The sequence below is a fragment of the Callospermophilus lateralis genome, chromosome 8, assembly GCF_048772815.1.
Source record: "Callospermophilus lateralis isolate mCalLat2 chromosome 8, mCalLat2.hap1, whole genome shotgun sequence".
NCBI classification, from domain to species: domain Eukaryota; kingdom Metazoa; phylum Chordata; class Mammalia; order Rodentia; family Sciuridae; genus Callospermophilus; species Callospermophilus lateralis.
The window spans coordinates 94,710,103-94,726,042 of record NC_135312.1 but is presented as its reverse complement, the minus strand read 5'-3'; the positions used below and the strand labels follow the sequence as shown (position 1 = coordinate 94,726,042).

General features: G+C 33.7%; 1 protein-coding gene across 5 annotated transcripts in view; it reads left to right on the top strand.

Annotated features, from left to right (window-relative positions):
- Rap1gds1 (Rap1 GTPase-GDP dissociation stimulator 1) overlaps positions 1 to 15,940 on the top strand; it is a 146,843-nt gene that overhangs the window by 27,696 nt on the left and 103,207 nt on the right. For all 5 annotated transcript variants that reach the window (XM_076863798.2, XM_076863797.2, XM_076863796.2 and 2 more), the window contains exon 2: positions 534 to 641. In XM_076863798.2, coding sequence (XP_076719913.1) covers positions 534 to 641 — 108 coding nt within the window. The remainder of the gene's footprint in view (positions 1 to 533; positions 642 to 15,940) is intronic.

Genomic DNA, 15,940 nt, shown 5'->3' with positions numbered 1-15,940 from the left:
ACTAAGGGAATTTTTTCATCTATTCAATCAAAATAACACATTATAAAAGATTGAATATAGAAGCAGATAGGAGAATTCAGTTATTTTCTATTGAACCACATGTGAGAAATTTGTAAACTTTTAAAACATTATCGCTCTTACTAAATTCTTTTTTGTTTTGGAAATACAGTTGTTTTTCATTTAAAATGCTAATTGTGTTAGCATGAAATAAGGTTTATAATTTTATATTTAAATGGATTAGTTTGTAAATCTTTGAAAGTTTTGATTTTTTAAAATAATTTAAACATCAATAGAAATAATGTAAATGAAATATTGTTGGGATCCTCAGTAATTTTTAATAATGTAAAGGGGTTTTGAGAATCTGGTTAGAGGAACCAACATATAATTTAGAAGAAGAATGCAACTTTATAATGCAAAATGCACATGTTTTGGCGTCAATCCATAATTTGATATATTTGTTCAAATAGGAATCTTAGGTAGCATGGTGGTCATAAGGTTAGTGAAATGTACTTGTATTTTTTTTCTATAAACAGATAATCTCAGTGATACCTTAAAGAAATTGAAGATAACAGCTGTTGACAGGACTGAAGATAGTTTGGAAGGATGCTTGGATTGTCTGCTTCAAGCCCTGGCTCAAAACAGTAAGTTTCATTATGCTTACTCAAGTTTCAAACAACAACAAAAATCACATCAGCATTGGTTCAAAAATTGGTATGTAGTTAAGCACATAACTTGTTTTCACATAACTTGAATTCTTTTGAATTCTATCCCTGAATACTGAGATTGTTTTAAATATTTCCTCCTCCTACCTACCCCCCACCCCCAGTTTGCTCAAAGCCAAACTGATAGGCAGAGAAAGAGGAATTGATTTGGTAGTAATGACATTTATGCCAGTCTCAGAGTGAGGCTATTATTTTATTCCCAACAGATAAGCATCATAATTGTTTTTGTTTTCTTTTTTTTAACACCTGCATTTGCGCTTTTTAAAAAAGACTTTGTTATATGTAGGGAGAGAAAGGAGAATCAGAAAGGAGAACTTAAAACACTTAACAGTTTTTTTCCTGAGATCTTATAGTCTACCTTTTAGAATAATTTTATTTTAAAATAACATGTATGTAGCCAGGCATGGTGGCCCTTGTCTGTAATCTCAGTGGTTCAAGAGGATCATAATTTCAAGGCCAGCCTGAGCACTTAGCAAGGCCCTAAGCCACTTAGTGAGACCCCGTCTTAAAATAAAAATTAAAAAGGGCTGGGAATGTGGCTCAGTGTTTGAGCATGCTTGGGTTCAATCCTTGGTACCTAACAATAACAACAACAATAGGTATGCATAGATTTAATTGGAAAGAACCACCAGCAGTCATCCAAAAATCCCTTGAGCCAGATGTGGTGGCACATGTCTATAATCCTAGTGATGATCTGGAAGGCAACCCTCAGCAACTCAGTGACACCCTAAGCAACTTAAAAAGACCATGTCTCAAAATAAAAAAATTTTAAAGAAAGACAGAGACTGGGAATGTAGCTCAGAGGTAAAGTATTCCTGGTTTCAATACTCAGTACGAAATAAGCAGACCAACCAACCAACCAACCCTTAAAACTTTTAAAGTAAGGCTTGGTGTTTGGTGTTGAGGTAAATAATACTAGAGATAGAAATCACATAATTCTTCATTGACTAACATATTGAATTATTACTTTTTTTTTTTTTTTTTTTTAAAGAGAGAGTGGGAGAGAGAGAGAGTGGGGGAGGGAGAAAGAGAGAGAGAATTTTTTAATATTTATTTTTTAGTTCTCGGTGGACACAACATCTTTGTTTGTATGTGGTGCTGAGGATCGAACCTGGGCCGCATGCATGCCAGGCGAGTGCGCTACCGCTTGAGCCACATCCCCAGCCCGAATTATTACTTTTGACTTATATTTTTGTTCACTAATTTTTGTTTCACAGTGAATAGGATAGGTATAAAATGAAACATTTGTTCCCTTAATTCTGCTTAGTTGTACTGGTATTTAATTATGCCATTCTGTTATTCTGGCACTAATATGTAGCTGAAAAAGAATCCAGGGGAGAGTATATATTGTTAGGTTTCAATTTCAGGGACTCAGACATGTGTGTTATTTCTTTTTTTTTTTTTTTATTTTTTAGTAAACTATGACTAGAAAATCTAAATTGATTGATTATAGTACTCTTTATAAAGAAATATACTTTAAAACTAACTTTGAAAACTGCTTTTTAGTAATTCTCTTTGATTTTGAGATTGTAACTGTCAAGCTATTTAATCTTAGATAAAGAGTTTGAAACAGTTCAATACAGCATGTAGATCGCTTCTCGGCCTTTTGGCTAAGATCAAGTGCAATAACAGCATGTAGATAAGGTTGGAGAAAGTTAAGAAAAAAGGAAAGGAGTGTCTTAAGGCTGGTTGTCCATTATAGTAAAAATGTGACTATTTATGTCTAATAAAATTAAAAATGAGGTTCCTTTGCCATGTGTAGTAGTGCATACTTTTAATCCCAGCTACTCAGGAGGCTGAGGCAGGAGGCTCGCAAACTTAAGGCCAGCCTGGACAACTTAGCAAGACCCTGTCTCAAAATAAAGAATAAAGAGGGCTAAGGAAATAGCTCAGGGTTGAAGCACCCCTGTATTCAATCTATAATACCACAAAAACAAACAAACATTATTTTTCATAGAAAGTTCCTTTGAATAGTCTTGATGTAGATATGATATATCACATAACAAGTTTTACACGTGCCTATGTAGGCAACTTTACATAGTAACAACGAGCCTAAGAAAATTAAGTAATTCAAATTTTTTCTTTTGAAGAGGATTTTTTTTTTAATAACTTCATGTTTTCAGTGCCTATTTTTTTTTCTGTATGTTAGGGAAAAAGAAGATTATAAATGGATCATTTGCTTTAGAAGCTGAAGGAAATTAAGTGATCTTGGTCATATATGGAAGGTTGCTGTTTCTCCTTTGAGGAGATCAGAAGGCAGAGAGATGAAAAGGAAAATGAAGGAAAAAAAGGAAGGAAAAGTTTATAGCTTTTTAAAGAACAGATTCAAGAACAATTGAGAAGTGTGTAAGTGTTTGATTGAATTTCAGGCTTACTGTAGGCTTATGCATTGAACCTCCATTTTTGAAAATGATCCTAAAACGGTATATCACAAATATTAAGGCCATCTAACCATAAGGTGTTAATAAAAACAAAACTACTGGTTCAACTAATGACTTCCCAGAGAGAGAGCAAAAGAAACATCTTCTTAATAGGAAACAAAATTTATAAATGTTCTTATGTCTGAGACTACTGTTGCAGAAGAATGAGATAGAGGAGGAAGTTTGTGCAGATCTTCAATCTTTGACAAGAGTTGAATCTGTCACTAAAGCACCTACTGTGTGTGGCCCTGGGATAGGGTCTCTGTTATCTAATCTTTCCTGTAGTCTCAAGAGGTAGGTGCTATTGTCATAGTTTAAGAAGAAACAGATTTAAAGTTATTTGGCTTGCTGTGGCAGAATCCATAGTTTGAATTTAAACTCTTAGTTAACAAAAATTATACTGAGTAAAGTGAGGCTTTTTTTCTGAATTTATAGAATAAGAAGTTACTCTAAGGAGCTCAGTGTTATTATGTCTTAAATTTTGCTTTTTCTTTAACATGGTTTCAGAGTTTTGTTATTAAAGAAGAGTATGAGGACTGAGGTTGTAGCTCAGTGGTAGAGCGCTCACCTCACATGCACGAGGCCCTGTAGTTTGATAAATAAATGAAAATAAAGATATGGTGTCCCTCTACAACTAAAAAAAAAATTTAAAAATAGAAAACGATAAGCCTTTTCTTCCCTTGACATATAGACTGATATATTTATTTGATATATTTTATAAAATTAGCATCTGGCTTTTAAACCATAAAAGGTAAGGCTTTACTAGTAAGGTGTTTCTTTCTCTGCAGTTGTTCTTTAGTAAAATGATTGGTCCATTGCCACTCAATCTTCTTAAATGTAAAATTATAAAACATTCAGATTTAACTTAGATGAAGCTATATTGCCTTTTTACAGTGATCTAGTTTCATATTTCTTCCTAGTGCCAGGTGTTTTGACTAAAAATATCACTGTTTGCATCAGAATTGCACCTGATCAAAAAATTTCTCCATTTTGTACAAATATAAAATGGTAATATATGTGTAATATAAATCTAAACTTCAAATTTTATTTTATTTAATAATCTAACTTGTCATTGGAAAGGATAATTCTGAAAGAAAAACAATTTTCAAGTATCTACATGTGAATTTAGTGTGTTTGAATTGTGTATTATAAATGAACATAGTCTGAAATTATAAATTTCACTTTGATATATGATTTCACAGTGATTTTCTTCTCTCCCTCCTCCTTGCTTTCCCTCCTTCTCATTAAATATAGTATCTATATCATAAGACACAAAAGTTAGAAGATTTGAATACTTACTAGATTTTGTGGACAATATTTATTTAAGCAAGCATTTTGTATAAATCTCTGATCTAAATTAATATGAGGCATACATTCACTCATATAAATACTTCACATCTCACTTTGAACATGTTTTTAGTAAATATATGAGGGCCATCAGCCAAGAAATCAGCCTGTTTATTCTAGTCTCTTTTTTTTTTTTTAATTAATTTTTATTGTAGGTTGTTCAAAACATTACATAGTTCTTGATATATCATATTTCACACTTTGATTCAAGTGGGATATGAACTCCCATTTTTACCCCATATACAGATTGCAGAATCACTTCAGTTGCACAACCATTGATTTACATATTGCCATTCTGGAGTCTGTTGTATTCTGCTGCCTTTCCTATCCTCTACTATCCCCCCTCCCCCCTCCCCTCCCCTCTTCTCTCTCTACCCCCTCTACAGTAATTCATTTCTCCCCCTTATATTTTCCCTCCTTTCCCCTCACTTCCTCTTGTATGTAATTTTGTATACCCCTGAGGGTCTCCTTCCATTTACATGCAATTTCCAACATACAGAATAAGAAAGAAATTATTCTAGTCTCTCTTGATTCAGATTATAGTTAGAAGATTCCCAGTAAATGCTTGTTAAATGGTAGCATGGTTACACTATCTCATGCTTAGAAAATTTAAACAATAGGCCACCTATTGTCTTCCCTAAGCATTTAGAAAGGGGTTAGCCTTAGAAGTAGGAATCTTAGTCACCCTGTGAGCAAATTAGTAGCTTACATTAAAGTCCCAAAGGCAAGAAAAGTTAATGCTCTATTCATAAGGAAAATTCTGTTAATTTTACTCCATTTTAAAGCATGGAGACCAAATTCCCTTTGCTGGGGGAACTATAAAGCAGTGACATCATGATCATGGACAGCTTTAAATTCTTCCTGAAGAATAGATTGTCTTCCTTAGTCATATTTTCCTGTTAACATAGTTAACAAGTTAACATACAACTTCTTAACTTTTTTTAGGTCTCACCTGATGACAATTCCTAGTTCATTCAAGAATCATGTAATTGTTTATTTTTTGTAGAACAACTTTGTGATACAGTGTTACTTCTCTTTATAATTTTACTTCTCTTTAAAGAAAAAAGAGCTTAATTTCTAGTTCACATTCCTCACTTTATAGTATTTACATAGCTGTAGAATTCTTAATTTACTTTCTAGCCCTTAAGTTGTTTCCTAGTCTTTAGTCTTTATTTTATTTGTTGTATTGACTTTTGCTCCCACCTAGGTTGCAGCCCTAAGCATCATAACTGTTTACATGGGCTGCTCCTGTGGACTACTCCATGTATCTTTTCTAACCATCATCATTTTCTTTTAGTCTGCTTTATGCCTTTAATATCTTTGGAAGATTTATCTCCAGGTAGCTGCTATTTCTTCCTAAGTAAGGAACTTTGAAATTTGTGAACTGTTTTTCAATAGCCATGCTAAATTTGCAGTTACTGATTGTGGAATATTGCTGCTGTTTGGAGAAATGAAATATTATATTTCACTTTGTTTTTTCATAGTGATATATGGAATGGATTTTTCTTTCCTAAAGTTATCAAATGCATCACAAGAAGTGCTGTATTTCCTTTGCAGGCCAAATTCATTATGTTGTTTACCTGCTTTACATTTTTCTGGTATTGTAGGCCTCTTTTAGTCTTTGTGTTCATTGTTCATGAAGGCTAATCACTAGTGCTGGTGATACATTACCAAGGATTCAGTTTTTACCAAACAAAAATAATGTTGTAAGAATATATAAGACTCTCAACTAAAGCCATTAACTAAAATACATTGACAGTTCTTGATAAATTGAGACTCCTGGTTTGCCAGGTAATAGTGATAGCCCCCTAAATCTGAATTTTTCCACGTTCTCTCAAAATACAAACAGATCAACAAAGCAGCCAAATAAACCCAAGTAAGCATAGTCTATGCCTTCACTATAACTAATAAACAAGCCTCAGATGATGAAGTCAGAATTAAAAAAATATTCAAATCTAGCTTACTCAGCTTTAAAAATCATTCCAGAAAAATTCTGTCAAAACTACAATGACAACATGGAAAAAAAGGAGGAGGAATGGAGATTCAGAAGTTCAGGAAAAATTAAAATTGCCTTTAGACAGATAAGCTTCTACCCTGGTAGAGAAATTCTAAGATCTAGCCTTAGATTAGTTTAAGGTATTAGCCACCGAAAGTACATACGACCCCAAATGCCAGTTTAGGGTATTAGCTACCTAAGGTACATAGGACCCCATATGCCAGGTCAGGAGAATATCAGATTGGGGGATAGGAGTCATTCCTTATTGTGTACTTGGTGACAAAAAGCAAGAAGGGGAGGTTACATGTTCTGAAGAATTAAGAACCATTAAATCAGAAGACACTCATTACTCCATTGGGTTTCAGTTTAGAAATGGGAGCTTTTGAACTGAAACAAACAAAAACCCTAGATATTCATCTCAAATCTTTATTCTTACTGCATATAACTTGTTTTACAGTTAAGGAAAATTAAAATTATATACTGAATGGAAAATTTGAGATGAGATACATCAAAGATGTTCTGAGGAAAAATGGAGAATAAAAGAAGGAAAAGAATCAAAACATTTTAGCCATTAAAATTTTACTTCTAAGGTGAATCATCTGTGAAGCAGTTATCAATAACAGAACATCATGACCTCTTTTAAACATCATCCTTAAACAAGTCTTCACAGATATGAAAAATAAAAACCCTTAAATCAGAAACTAAAAAATCAGAACCTTGTAGATAAATGAAAAAAAAGATAAGAGATGATCAATATAGAAGACAGTCAAAAAGATGTAACATACTTGCAATTGGAGTCCTTAAGAAGACAGATAAAACAATGACATATAGGTAATATTTAAAACTAACTTTTTCAAAAATTTTTATTTGTTCTACTTAATTGCACATAACAGCAGAATGTATTTCAATTTATTGTACACAAATAGAGTGCAACATTTCAATTATCTGATTGTGCATGGCATAGAGATGCCCCATTTGGCAATCATACATGTACCTAGGATAATAATGTCCATCTCATTCCACCAGCTTGCCTATCTATCCTCATAAACCAACCCACCCTCCCCTTTGCCCAACCAAAGTTCCTCCATTCTTCCCATGCCCCCCCAACCCCCATCACAGATCAGCATCCACAAATCAGAGAAAACATTTGGCCTTTAGTTTTTTGGGATTGGCTTACTTCACTTAGCATAATATTCTCCAGCTCCATCCCTTTACCTGAAAAACAAAACAAAACAAAACAAAACAAATCCCCAAATTAAATTTCTTGGAAGTAAATGGAGATCTGAATCTATGTATTGAAAGGATACTTGTGAAAGCTGACTTTAAAAATAACAATAATTTAATGGGAAAAAAACCCTCAGGGCCTCTATGCAAAAAGGTCAAATTATTTAAATGAGAAAAGAAAATTAGATTGGCATCAGACTTCTTCATAGTGATGTGTTAGCAGAATTTTCAGGTAACTCAAGGAACAGGAATTTTATAATGAACCAAGCAACTCAATAAATATTAAGGCTATAGAAAAACACTATTAAACATAGAAGAACCCAGGGAATACTGTAGTCTTCCAGAAGAATTATCCATGCTTATTCTGTCTACTATAGTAGGCATGCTCCAACATGACTATTGAACATTTGAAGTAAGGTTAGTGTGAATTTGGAGAGATGTAAGTTTAAACTAGGTGCCACATTTCAAAAAGTATAAAAAAAATGTAAATGATCTCATTAATAGTTTTTTGTAATATTGCTTCTATGTTGAATCTCTTGTTTAAAATTCAGTGAAATTCAGTAAATGCTTTGTTTCTAATTGACACTTTAAAGGACAGCATTTTCTAGATTATAGGTAGTGGCTGAACAGAGTGGTTTAAAAGTAGACCCAGCCAGAATGATGTGTTAAAAAATGCAACTTACAAGCAAAATAATTATAATAATTGTATTTATATACAATATAATTGGCTTGTTCATCAAAAGAGAATATTTTTGAAAGAACCTTAAATTCATTATTCTAGGGTTAGATTTTAAGGAAGAGGCAGTATAGAGCATCCAAGTTATGTTTTGTATGCTTAGTCTGAAGCAGAAAAGAGAAGACTGTATATCCAAATATATATCTGGGAATTTGTTGAAAAGGTAGCAGGGAAAGGCTTGAATCTGATTGGGATAATGAGGAAGACCATCTTGAAATTCTTACAGGTTATGAGATTAATAGTAAAAGCAAGAAATAACTGAGATACTACGTGCTGATAATGCTTTGAAAGCATATACTTCATGAGAGGAAAAAAGGATCTTATTATGTGCAGTCTCTAATAGGCAAGCCTCCACTGGTGTTCATGGTTAGTGATTGTAGACTTGATAGAGGATCTAAATTTGCTAATTTTAGCTAATGAGTGTAATTTTTGCTGTCTAAATTACTAAATTTGCAAAACTGCTTGTGTTCCTGCTATAATTTGAACATGTTTCCCGAAGTTCATCATGAGATGGTTTCCTGATAAAAGGATGAGTTTGGCCCCTTTTTTTCTCTTGTATGTGTTCTGTTGCGCTTTTGTGTTTTGCTCTGGGATGATGTAGCAAGAAAACTTCTGACATATGAGGGTCCTACATCCTTCTCAGGCTCCAGAATTCTTTGTAAATTATCCAGTCTCAGATCTTCTGTTGTAGCAGTGTAAAATGGAAGATGGTTCTCAACACAGATTAAATGTATAAGAGAAAAATTGTGATTTGAAATGATGTTATACACCACATATACACTGAAAAAAATTGTCATTCTCAGTATTTATAATTCCAGCTTTCATTTACTATCTCTAAGGAGTACATTTTAAACTATTCTAGGGAAGAAATGATGGGTTTGTGCTGCTGTGTCTTCCTAACATTGTGTCATTAGAGTTCCTTATAACTCTGCATCTACAGATAGCTATGGCTTCAAACCTCTTTTCCATTTTATTTTAAATTTTTTAGTTACAGATGAATATCATACCTTTATTTTGTTTGTTTGTTTTTATGTGGTGCTGAGGCTAGAACCCAGTATTTCACATGTGCAAGCCAAGAGCTCTGCCACTGAGCCACAACCCCAGCCCTCTCCTTTTATTTTTAATGTTTTTTATTAATGTATTATAATTATATGTAATAGTGGGGTTCATGTGACATTCATAGGGGCACATAACATGGTTGACTCTGATTTCATTTCCTAATAGTTCCTCTTCTCCTCCCTACCTTCCTCCCTCTATGCGCCTTTCTCTTCATATCTTATCTTCCTTTCATTTACGTATGTATTATTTCATTGGTGCATCTTATTATAATAAAGTGTGGCTACATATTGATTTACTGATTGAAGTTAACTGACTTCTCTAATTAAGTACAGCAGTCCCCCTCCCATCTTTACCAGTGGTTAACTGCAATACAAATATCTTAAATGAAAAATTTCAGAAATAAGTTTCATATTTTACAACACTTAGAAAAGCATGAAGTCTTACAGCATCCTGCCACAGATGGAGTCATTCCTTTGTCCAGCATATCTATGATGTACATGTACCCACCTGATAGCCACCTGCTAGCTGTCTCTGTTATCAGATCAACTGTCTATCACATTGACTGTTGTGGCACTGCAGTACTTATTGTTCACATAACCCTTATTTTACTTAATGGCCCCAAAGTGCAAAACTAGTGATTTTGGGCAATTTGAATATGCAAAGTAGAAGGTACAAATGCTTCATTTAAGTGAAAAGGCAAAAATTCTCAAGGAAAAAAAAACATGCTGAGATTGCTAGTGTTCATGGTAAGAACAAATCTGTCCATAAAATTGTGCAGATGGAAAAAGAAATTTGTGCTAGTTTTGCTGTTGTACTGGACACACTAAGTTTTGGCCACTGTGCATAAGTGCTTAATTAAGATGGCAAAGGCATTAGTTTTATGAGTGGAAAACATGAGCAGAAACTCATCTAACTATATACTACATGTCATGTCACTTCATTATAAGAAGAAGAGTTAGTCTAAAACAATAAGATGCTTTGAGAGACAGACCACATTTACATAATTTATTATAGCATATTGTTATAATTATTCTATTTTATTATTTTATTGTCAGTCTCTTACTGTACCAAATTTATAGCTTAAACTTCATCCTAGATCCCTATGTTTTGGGGAGGCATATGTGCATATATGTTGGGATTGCTAGTATTCATAATTTACGCATCCAGTAGGGATGTTAGAACATATCCCCTCTTGGTAAGGGGAAACTAATATAAATACTAACCCAATTCATTTTGTTATAGCAGAATACTACAGATTAAGTAATTTATAAATAATAGAAATTTACTCCTTATTCTGGAGGCTGAGAAGTCTAGGATCAAGGCACTATCAGGTATAAAGTCTGGTGAGGTACATGTTTCATTGATGGTCTCGGATTGTGGTATCCTCACATGATGGGAGGTAGAACAGAAAAATAAAGGTACAGAAACAGACTAAGAAGTCTCTTTTATAATGGCATGAATCTACTCACTTCCCCAAAATCCCTATCTCTTAAAACTATCATTTGGGGGATTAAGTTTCAGCACTTGGATTTTGGGTAGGATATAATATGTTAGTTCATTTTTCATTAATAAAATACCTGAGGCAGGCTACTTTATGAAAACAAAGAGGTTTATTTTGGCTGTTAGAGGACCAAGGCCAAGAGGCTGCATCTGGGGATAGCTTTGGTGACAGAGTCCTAAGGTGGTTTGGTACCACGTGGCCAAGAGTCAGGGAGCATGCATATGTTTATGTGTATCTTTTCATGTCTCTCCTCCTTATAAAGCCACTAGGATTCAACTATTGGGGCTCCACCCTAATAACTTTATCCAGTTCTAATTACTTCCCAAAGGCCTTAATTCTACACACTATAGGTGGATTAAGTTTCCTCTTTCTTAATACCTCATCATGAGGACTATATTTGAACACATGAACCTTTGGGGGATACACTTAAATCATGAAACACAGTATTCAAATTACAGCACCCAGTATGTATTGGAATGTGTTAAAGAATATGAAATATGTAAATTGACCTTTTGGTATGATGAATGAGAAATGAGTTAATATTTGAATAATAAATTTCTCAACAGAAACTTATAATTTGATGCTTTAAGATAGTGAAGTAATATGTAGATTAAGTTGAACTGTTTTCAGTGTCTTTATTGTAATTCTTTGTTTTCTTTTACTCCTTTTTATTTGTTCTTTTTAGTTACACATGACAGTAGAGTGTATTTTGATATATCGTGCATATATGAAAAATGACTTCCCATTTTTGGGTTGTACATGATGTGGAGCTACAGTGGTCATGTATTCATATATGAACATAGGAAAATTATGTCTGATACATTCTACTGTCTTGCCTATTCTCATCCTCCCTCCCTTCCCCCCCACTCCACCCTGTCCAATCCAGTGAACCCCCCCATTGTGAGTTAGCATCCACACCAGAGAGAACATTCGGCCTTTGATTTTTTGGAATTGGCTTATTTCACCTAGCATGATAGTCTCCAGTTCCATCCATTTACCAGCAAGTGCCATAATTTCATTCTTCTTTATGACTGAGTAATAATTCATTGTGTATATAAACCATATTTTCTTTATCCATTCATCTGTTGAAGGGCACCTAGGTTGGTTCCATAGCTCAGCTCTTGTGAATTGAACTGCTATGAACAATTGATGTGGCTGTACACTATAGTATGCTGATTTTAAGTCCTCTGGGTATATGCCAAGGAGTGGGATAGCTGGGGCAAATGGTGGTTCCATTCCAAGTTTTCTGAGGAATGTCCATAGTGCTTTCCAGAGTAATTGTACCAGTTTGCAGTCCCACCAGCAATGTATGAGTATACTTTTTTCCCCACATTGTTGCTGACATTTGTTTTTGCTTGTATTCTTGATAATTGCCATTCTGACTAGAGTGAGATGCAATCTCAGTGTAGTTTTAATTTACATTTCTCTAATGATTATTGGTGTTTGAACCTGAAGGTAAGAGTAGTATTAGGCTACTTTTTACTTAGTATTGTACTTGAAAGTCCAAATGAGTTGTATTTTCTCCAGAATGCTTTTCTTACATAGTCTAATACCTTCCTCTTTACCTTTTAAATTTCAGATTTCCTGAGTACCCTTTTGTCATTGTAAAACAAAGTTTTATCATTAAGTAGACTTTGGAATTTACAAATGAGCTATTTGGGGAAATAATAAAATTTATTGAATAAATTTTCTTAATGGAAGCTTCCTTATAAAGTATACATGTTCTTGTTATTTATTTACTTATGTTCAAAAAGTTTATTTTGATATGGTATGAGTTAAGGATCTATTTTTTCCCCTAGACATTCAATTTTCTTAATATCATGTGTTTTTTTTAATACATTTACTTTATTTTATGTGTTGTTGAGGATCGAACCCAGGGCCTCACACATGCTAGGCAAGCGCTCTACCGCTGAGCCATAACCCCAGCCCCAGTATCATGTGTTTTAAAATGTATTCTTTGTTAGTTAGTGAGGCTAACATAGTTTCATATAATTGCATCAGTATCTGGGTTTTATTCTGTCCCATTAATCTATTATTTATTGTGCTATCACCATGCTGTTTCAGTTATGGTCACTTGTGGTGTAAGTTTCCCATTATTTATCTGTCTTGAAAATTTTTTGTTTAATTCTCGTGGATTTATTACATCAAAACTTCTAGTAACACTTTGTCACATTCCTGAAAAATCTTATTGGAATTATGGCTCTCTTATTTCCTTCATTGACCCTCATATCATGACAAAGAGACATTTGAGTGCTGTTATAAGATGGTAGAGCAAAGTATGATAGTATGCTTTCCTAAAATCTTTGTGGCATGTTTGTGTTCTTACTGGAATATTAATCTGCTGGAAGGGCTAAGATGATTCTCCCCTGTAGGAACCGTGGTGTATTGGTCAGGTTCACAAGAGAAGCATAACCAGTAGGTTGTGTGTAATAAATTTTTTTTTTTAATTTACCAGTTTTGTTTTTATTGGATAAATATTTATTTTAAGGATCTGGCTCATGCAATTATGGGGGCTGGAAGCCCAGATCTGCAGAGTGGACCAACAGGTTAGAGACTCAGGGAGGAAGCAGTGTTGCAGTTCAAGAGTTCCCTCTTAACTTGCCAGTCTTTTATTCTACTAGGTCTTTAGCTGATTGGATGAAGCCCACTCACCTGTAGAGGGCAAATCTGCTTTACTCAAAATGCATTGACTGAGGGCTGGGTTTGTAGCTCAGTGGCACAGGGCTTGCCTAGCATGTGTGAGACTCTGGGTTTGATCCTTAGCACCACATAAAAATAAAATAAAGGCATGCTGTCCATCTACGACTACAGAAACAAAAATAAAATAAAAAACAACGACAAAACACTGACTGAAATGTGAATCTCATCCAAAAACCCTGTCATAGAAACATCCAGAACAAATGTTTGACCAAATACCTGGATACCACAGCCCAGCCAAATTGACACAGATTTGACTATGGCAAATAGAATATACATTCCTATTGAAATATCAAAATGAATAGTATGGTACAGTAGTTAGATGTTAGGATAACTGCTAGTGAAAAGGGCCATTGGAATTAGAATTTTCTGCACAAAAGTCTATAATTGGTTTTATTGAGATTTTTTTCATGACCTACTTTTTAATATTTATTGTAATAAATGCCAAAATGAGGCTATAAAAAGCAGAATCTTTTTAAAATTTTTTTTGATAGGGGCATATGGATTCAAAGTCCAAGATTTTAGCACACAATGTTCTTTGAGGCAAATTTTCATTTTAGATCCTTATAATTTTCTCTTCCCCTAGTTAAGTGTTGTTACATATCTTTTTATTGTACTAAAGGAGCAAACAGAATGTTTTCATTTGGCTCATAATAACTTAGTTATGGATTGATCATCTTTTCTTTCTGATGTGCATGTGGGAGTGATAATATAAAAGCAAGGTAATTTTCTACAATGATTTTTGAAGGCTTAAAGAACATTTTTGCATATGTTTGCTTTTAAAAAATATAATCTAAAACCTGATTAGCTTAATGCAAAGTGAAAAGTTTAGTCCTTGCATGAACTCCTGATTGTAATTCTACAAAAATATATTCTTGACTTTAAAATTTTTGATGAGAATTCCTAAAATATAAGGCAATCTCTTCATAACCTTGATCCTCTTTTATTTTAAAAGCAATTACAGTTACAACAACATCAATAAATATAATTCAGTTTCTTTATCTTTAATATTCCCATAGCAGTTTGTATATTCTTCTATTTAAGCTTATATCAATATATGTTTATTGTTTGTGTATGCCTTTTTCATTTCTTCAGTTATAAATTTTGAAAGGGCAGAGATGCACTCTTCGCCTACCATTAATTGGGTACCACTGTGCATTAGTTGCTAATTGCCCTAGAGATTTTAGTGGTTTACATAGATAAATAATAGGTAAGTTTTAATACAGTATAATATGTTGTATAATGGAGCCAATTACAAAGTGTTGTAGCAATAGAGAACTGGATCCATTCATGGTTATAAGATTCAGAATATCACAGAGAATGACCTGTCTTCTGAGTCTTAATCACTAGATATGTATTGTATAGCATACTCTTGTCTTTCTCCTTCTACCTGGCTTTTCTTCAAATCTGAGACAGTTTACAGCTTCCTAACACTGGTAGCATTTGGCTGCTGCCCACCTCCCCAGAATTGCCCTGTTATATAGAATGTTGCTATTACAAATTTAAGGCCTCTAGCTTCAGCTGGTATTTCTTTAATGCTTTTACATATTCCTTCTTTGTGAAATGTATCTTTTTCCTTTTTTGCTGAGAGTATATTTTATTGTCCTTAAAAGCTCAGCTCATGTTACCTTATTTGTATTTCCATGTTTATACAACTGTATCAATAACATTTAATTGTGATAATTTATTAATCTCACTCTTTTTCTTAATAGATAGTTTACTGAAGATGATTTGCATCCTGTATCTTACAGTTTCTATAGGGACTCAGTAAAAACACACTTTCCTTAGGTGATCTCATCCACTCCTGTGTCCTTCACTACTAAGTATGTTCTGACAATTGGGAGACAGTTACATTGAGGTGTGTATTTGGATAAGCCTAAACAAGGAGTGCTGAATTTTGAAAGTACAGTGTACTTGAACTACATAAATGTGAGGACTTGTGTGGAAAATTCCTGAGGTAGGAAAAAAACGTATTCCAGTAAGTAACTCAAAACTTTGATGTTGCTAGCAGGAGCGGGTCAAGAGATGAAAACTTGAAAGCATTAGAGATCAAATTATGAAAGGACTTTTTATGCTATCCTAATATCATAGAAAAGCAAGTGAAAAACACTAAAAATTGTGGTGGTTGTCTGAAAGATAGACTAGAGAATATCCATGAAGAGGAGGACATGTTTTTCTGAGACAAGAGTTAAGGATCATAGACTAATATCAGTTAATATCATAGGCTGGTTTAGGTGT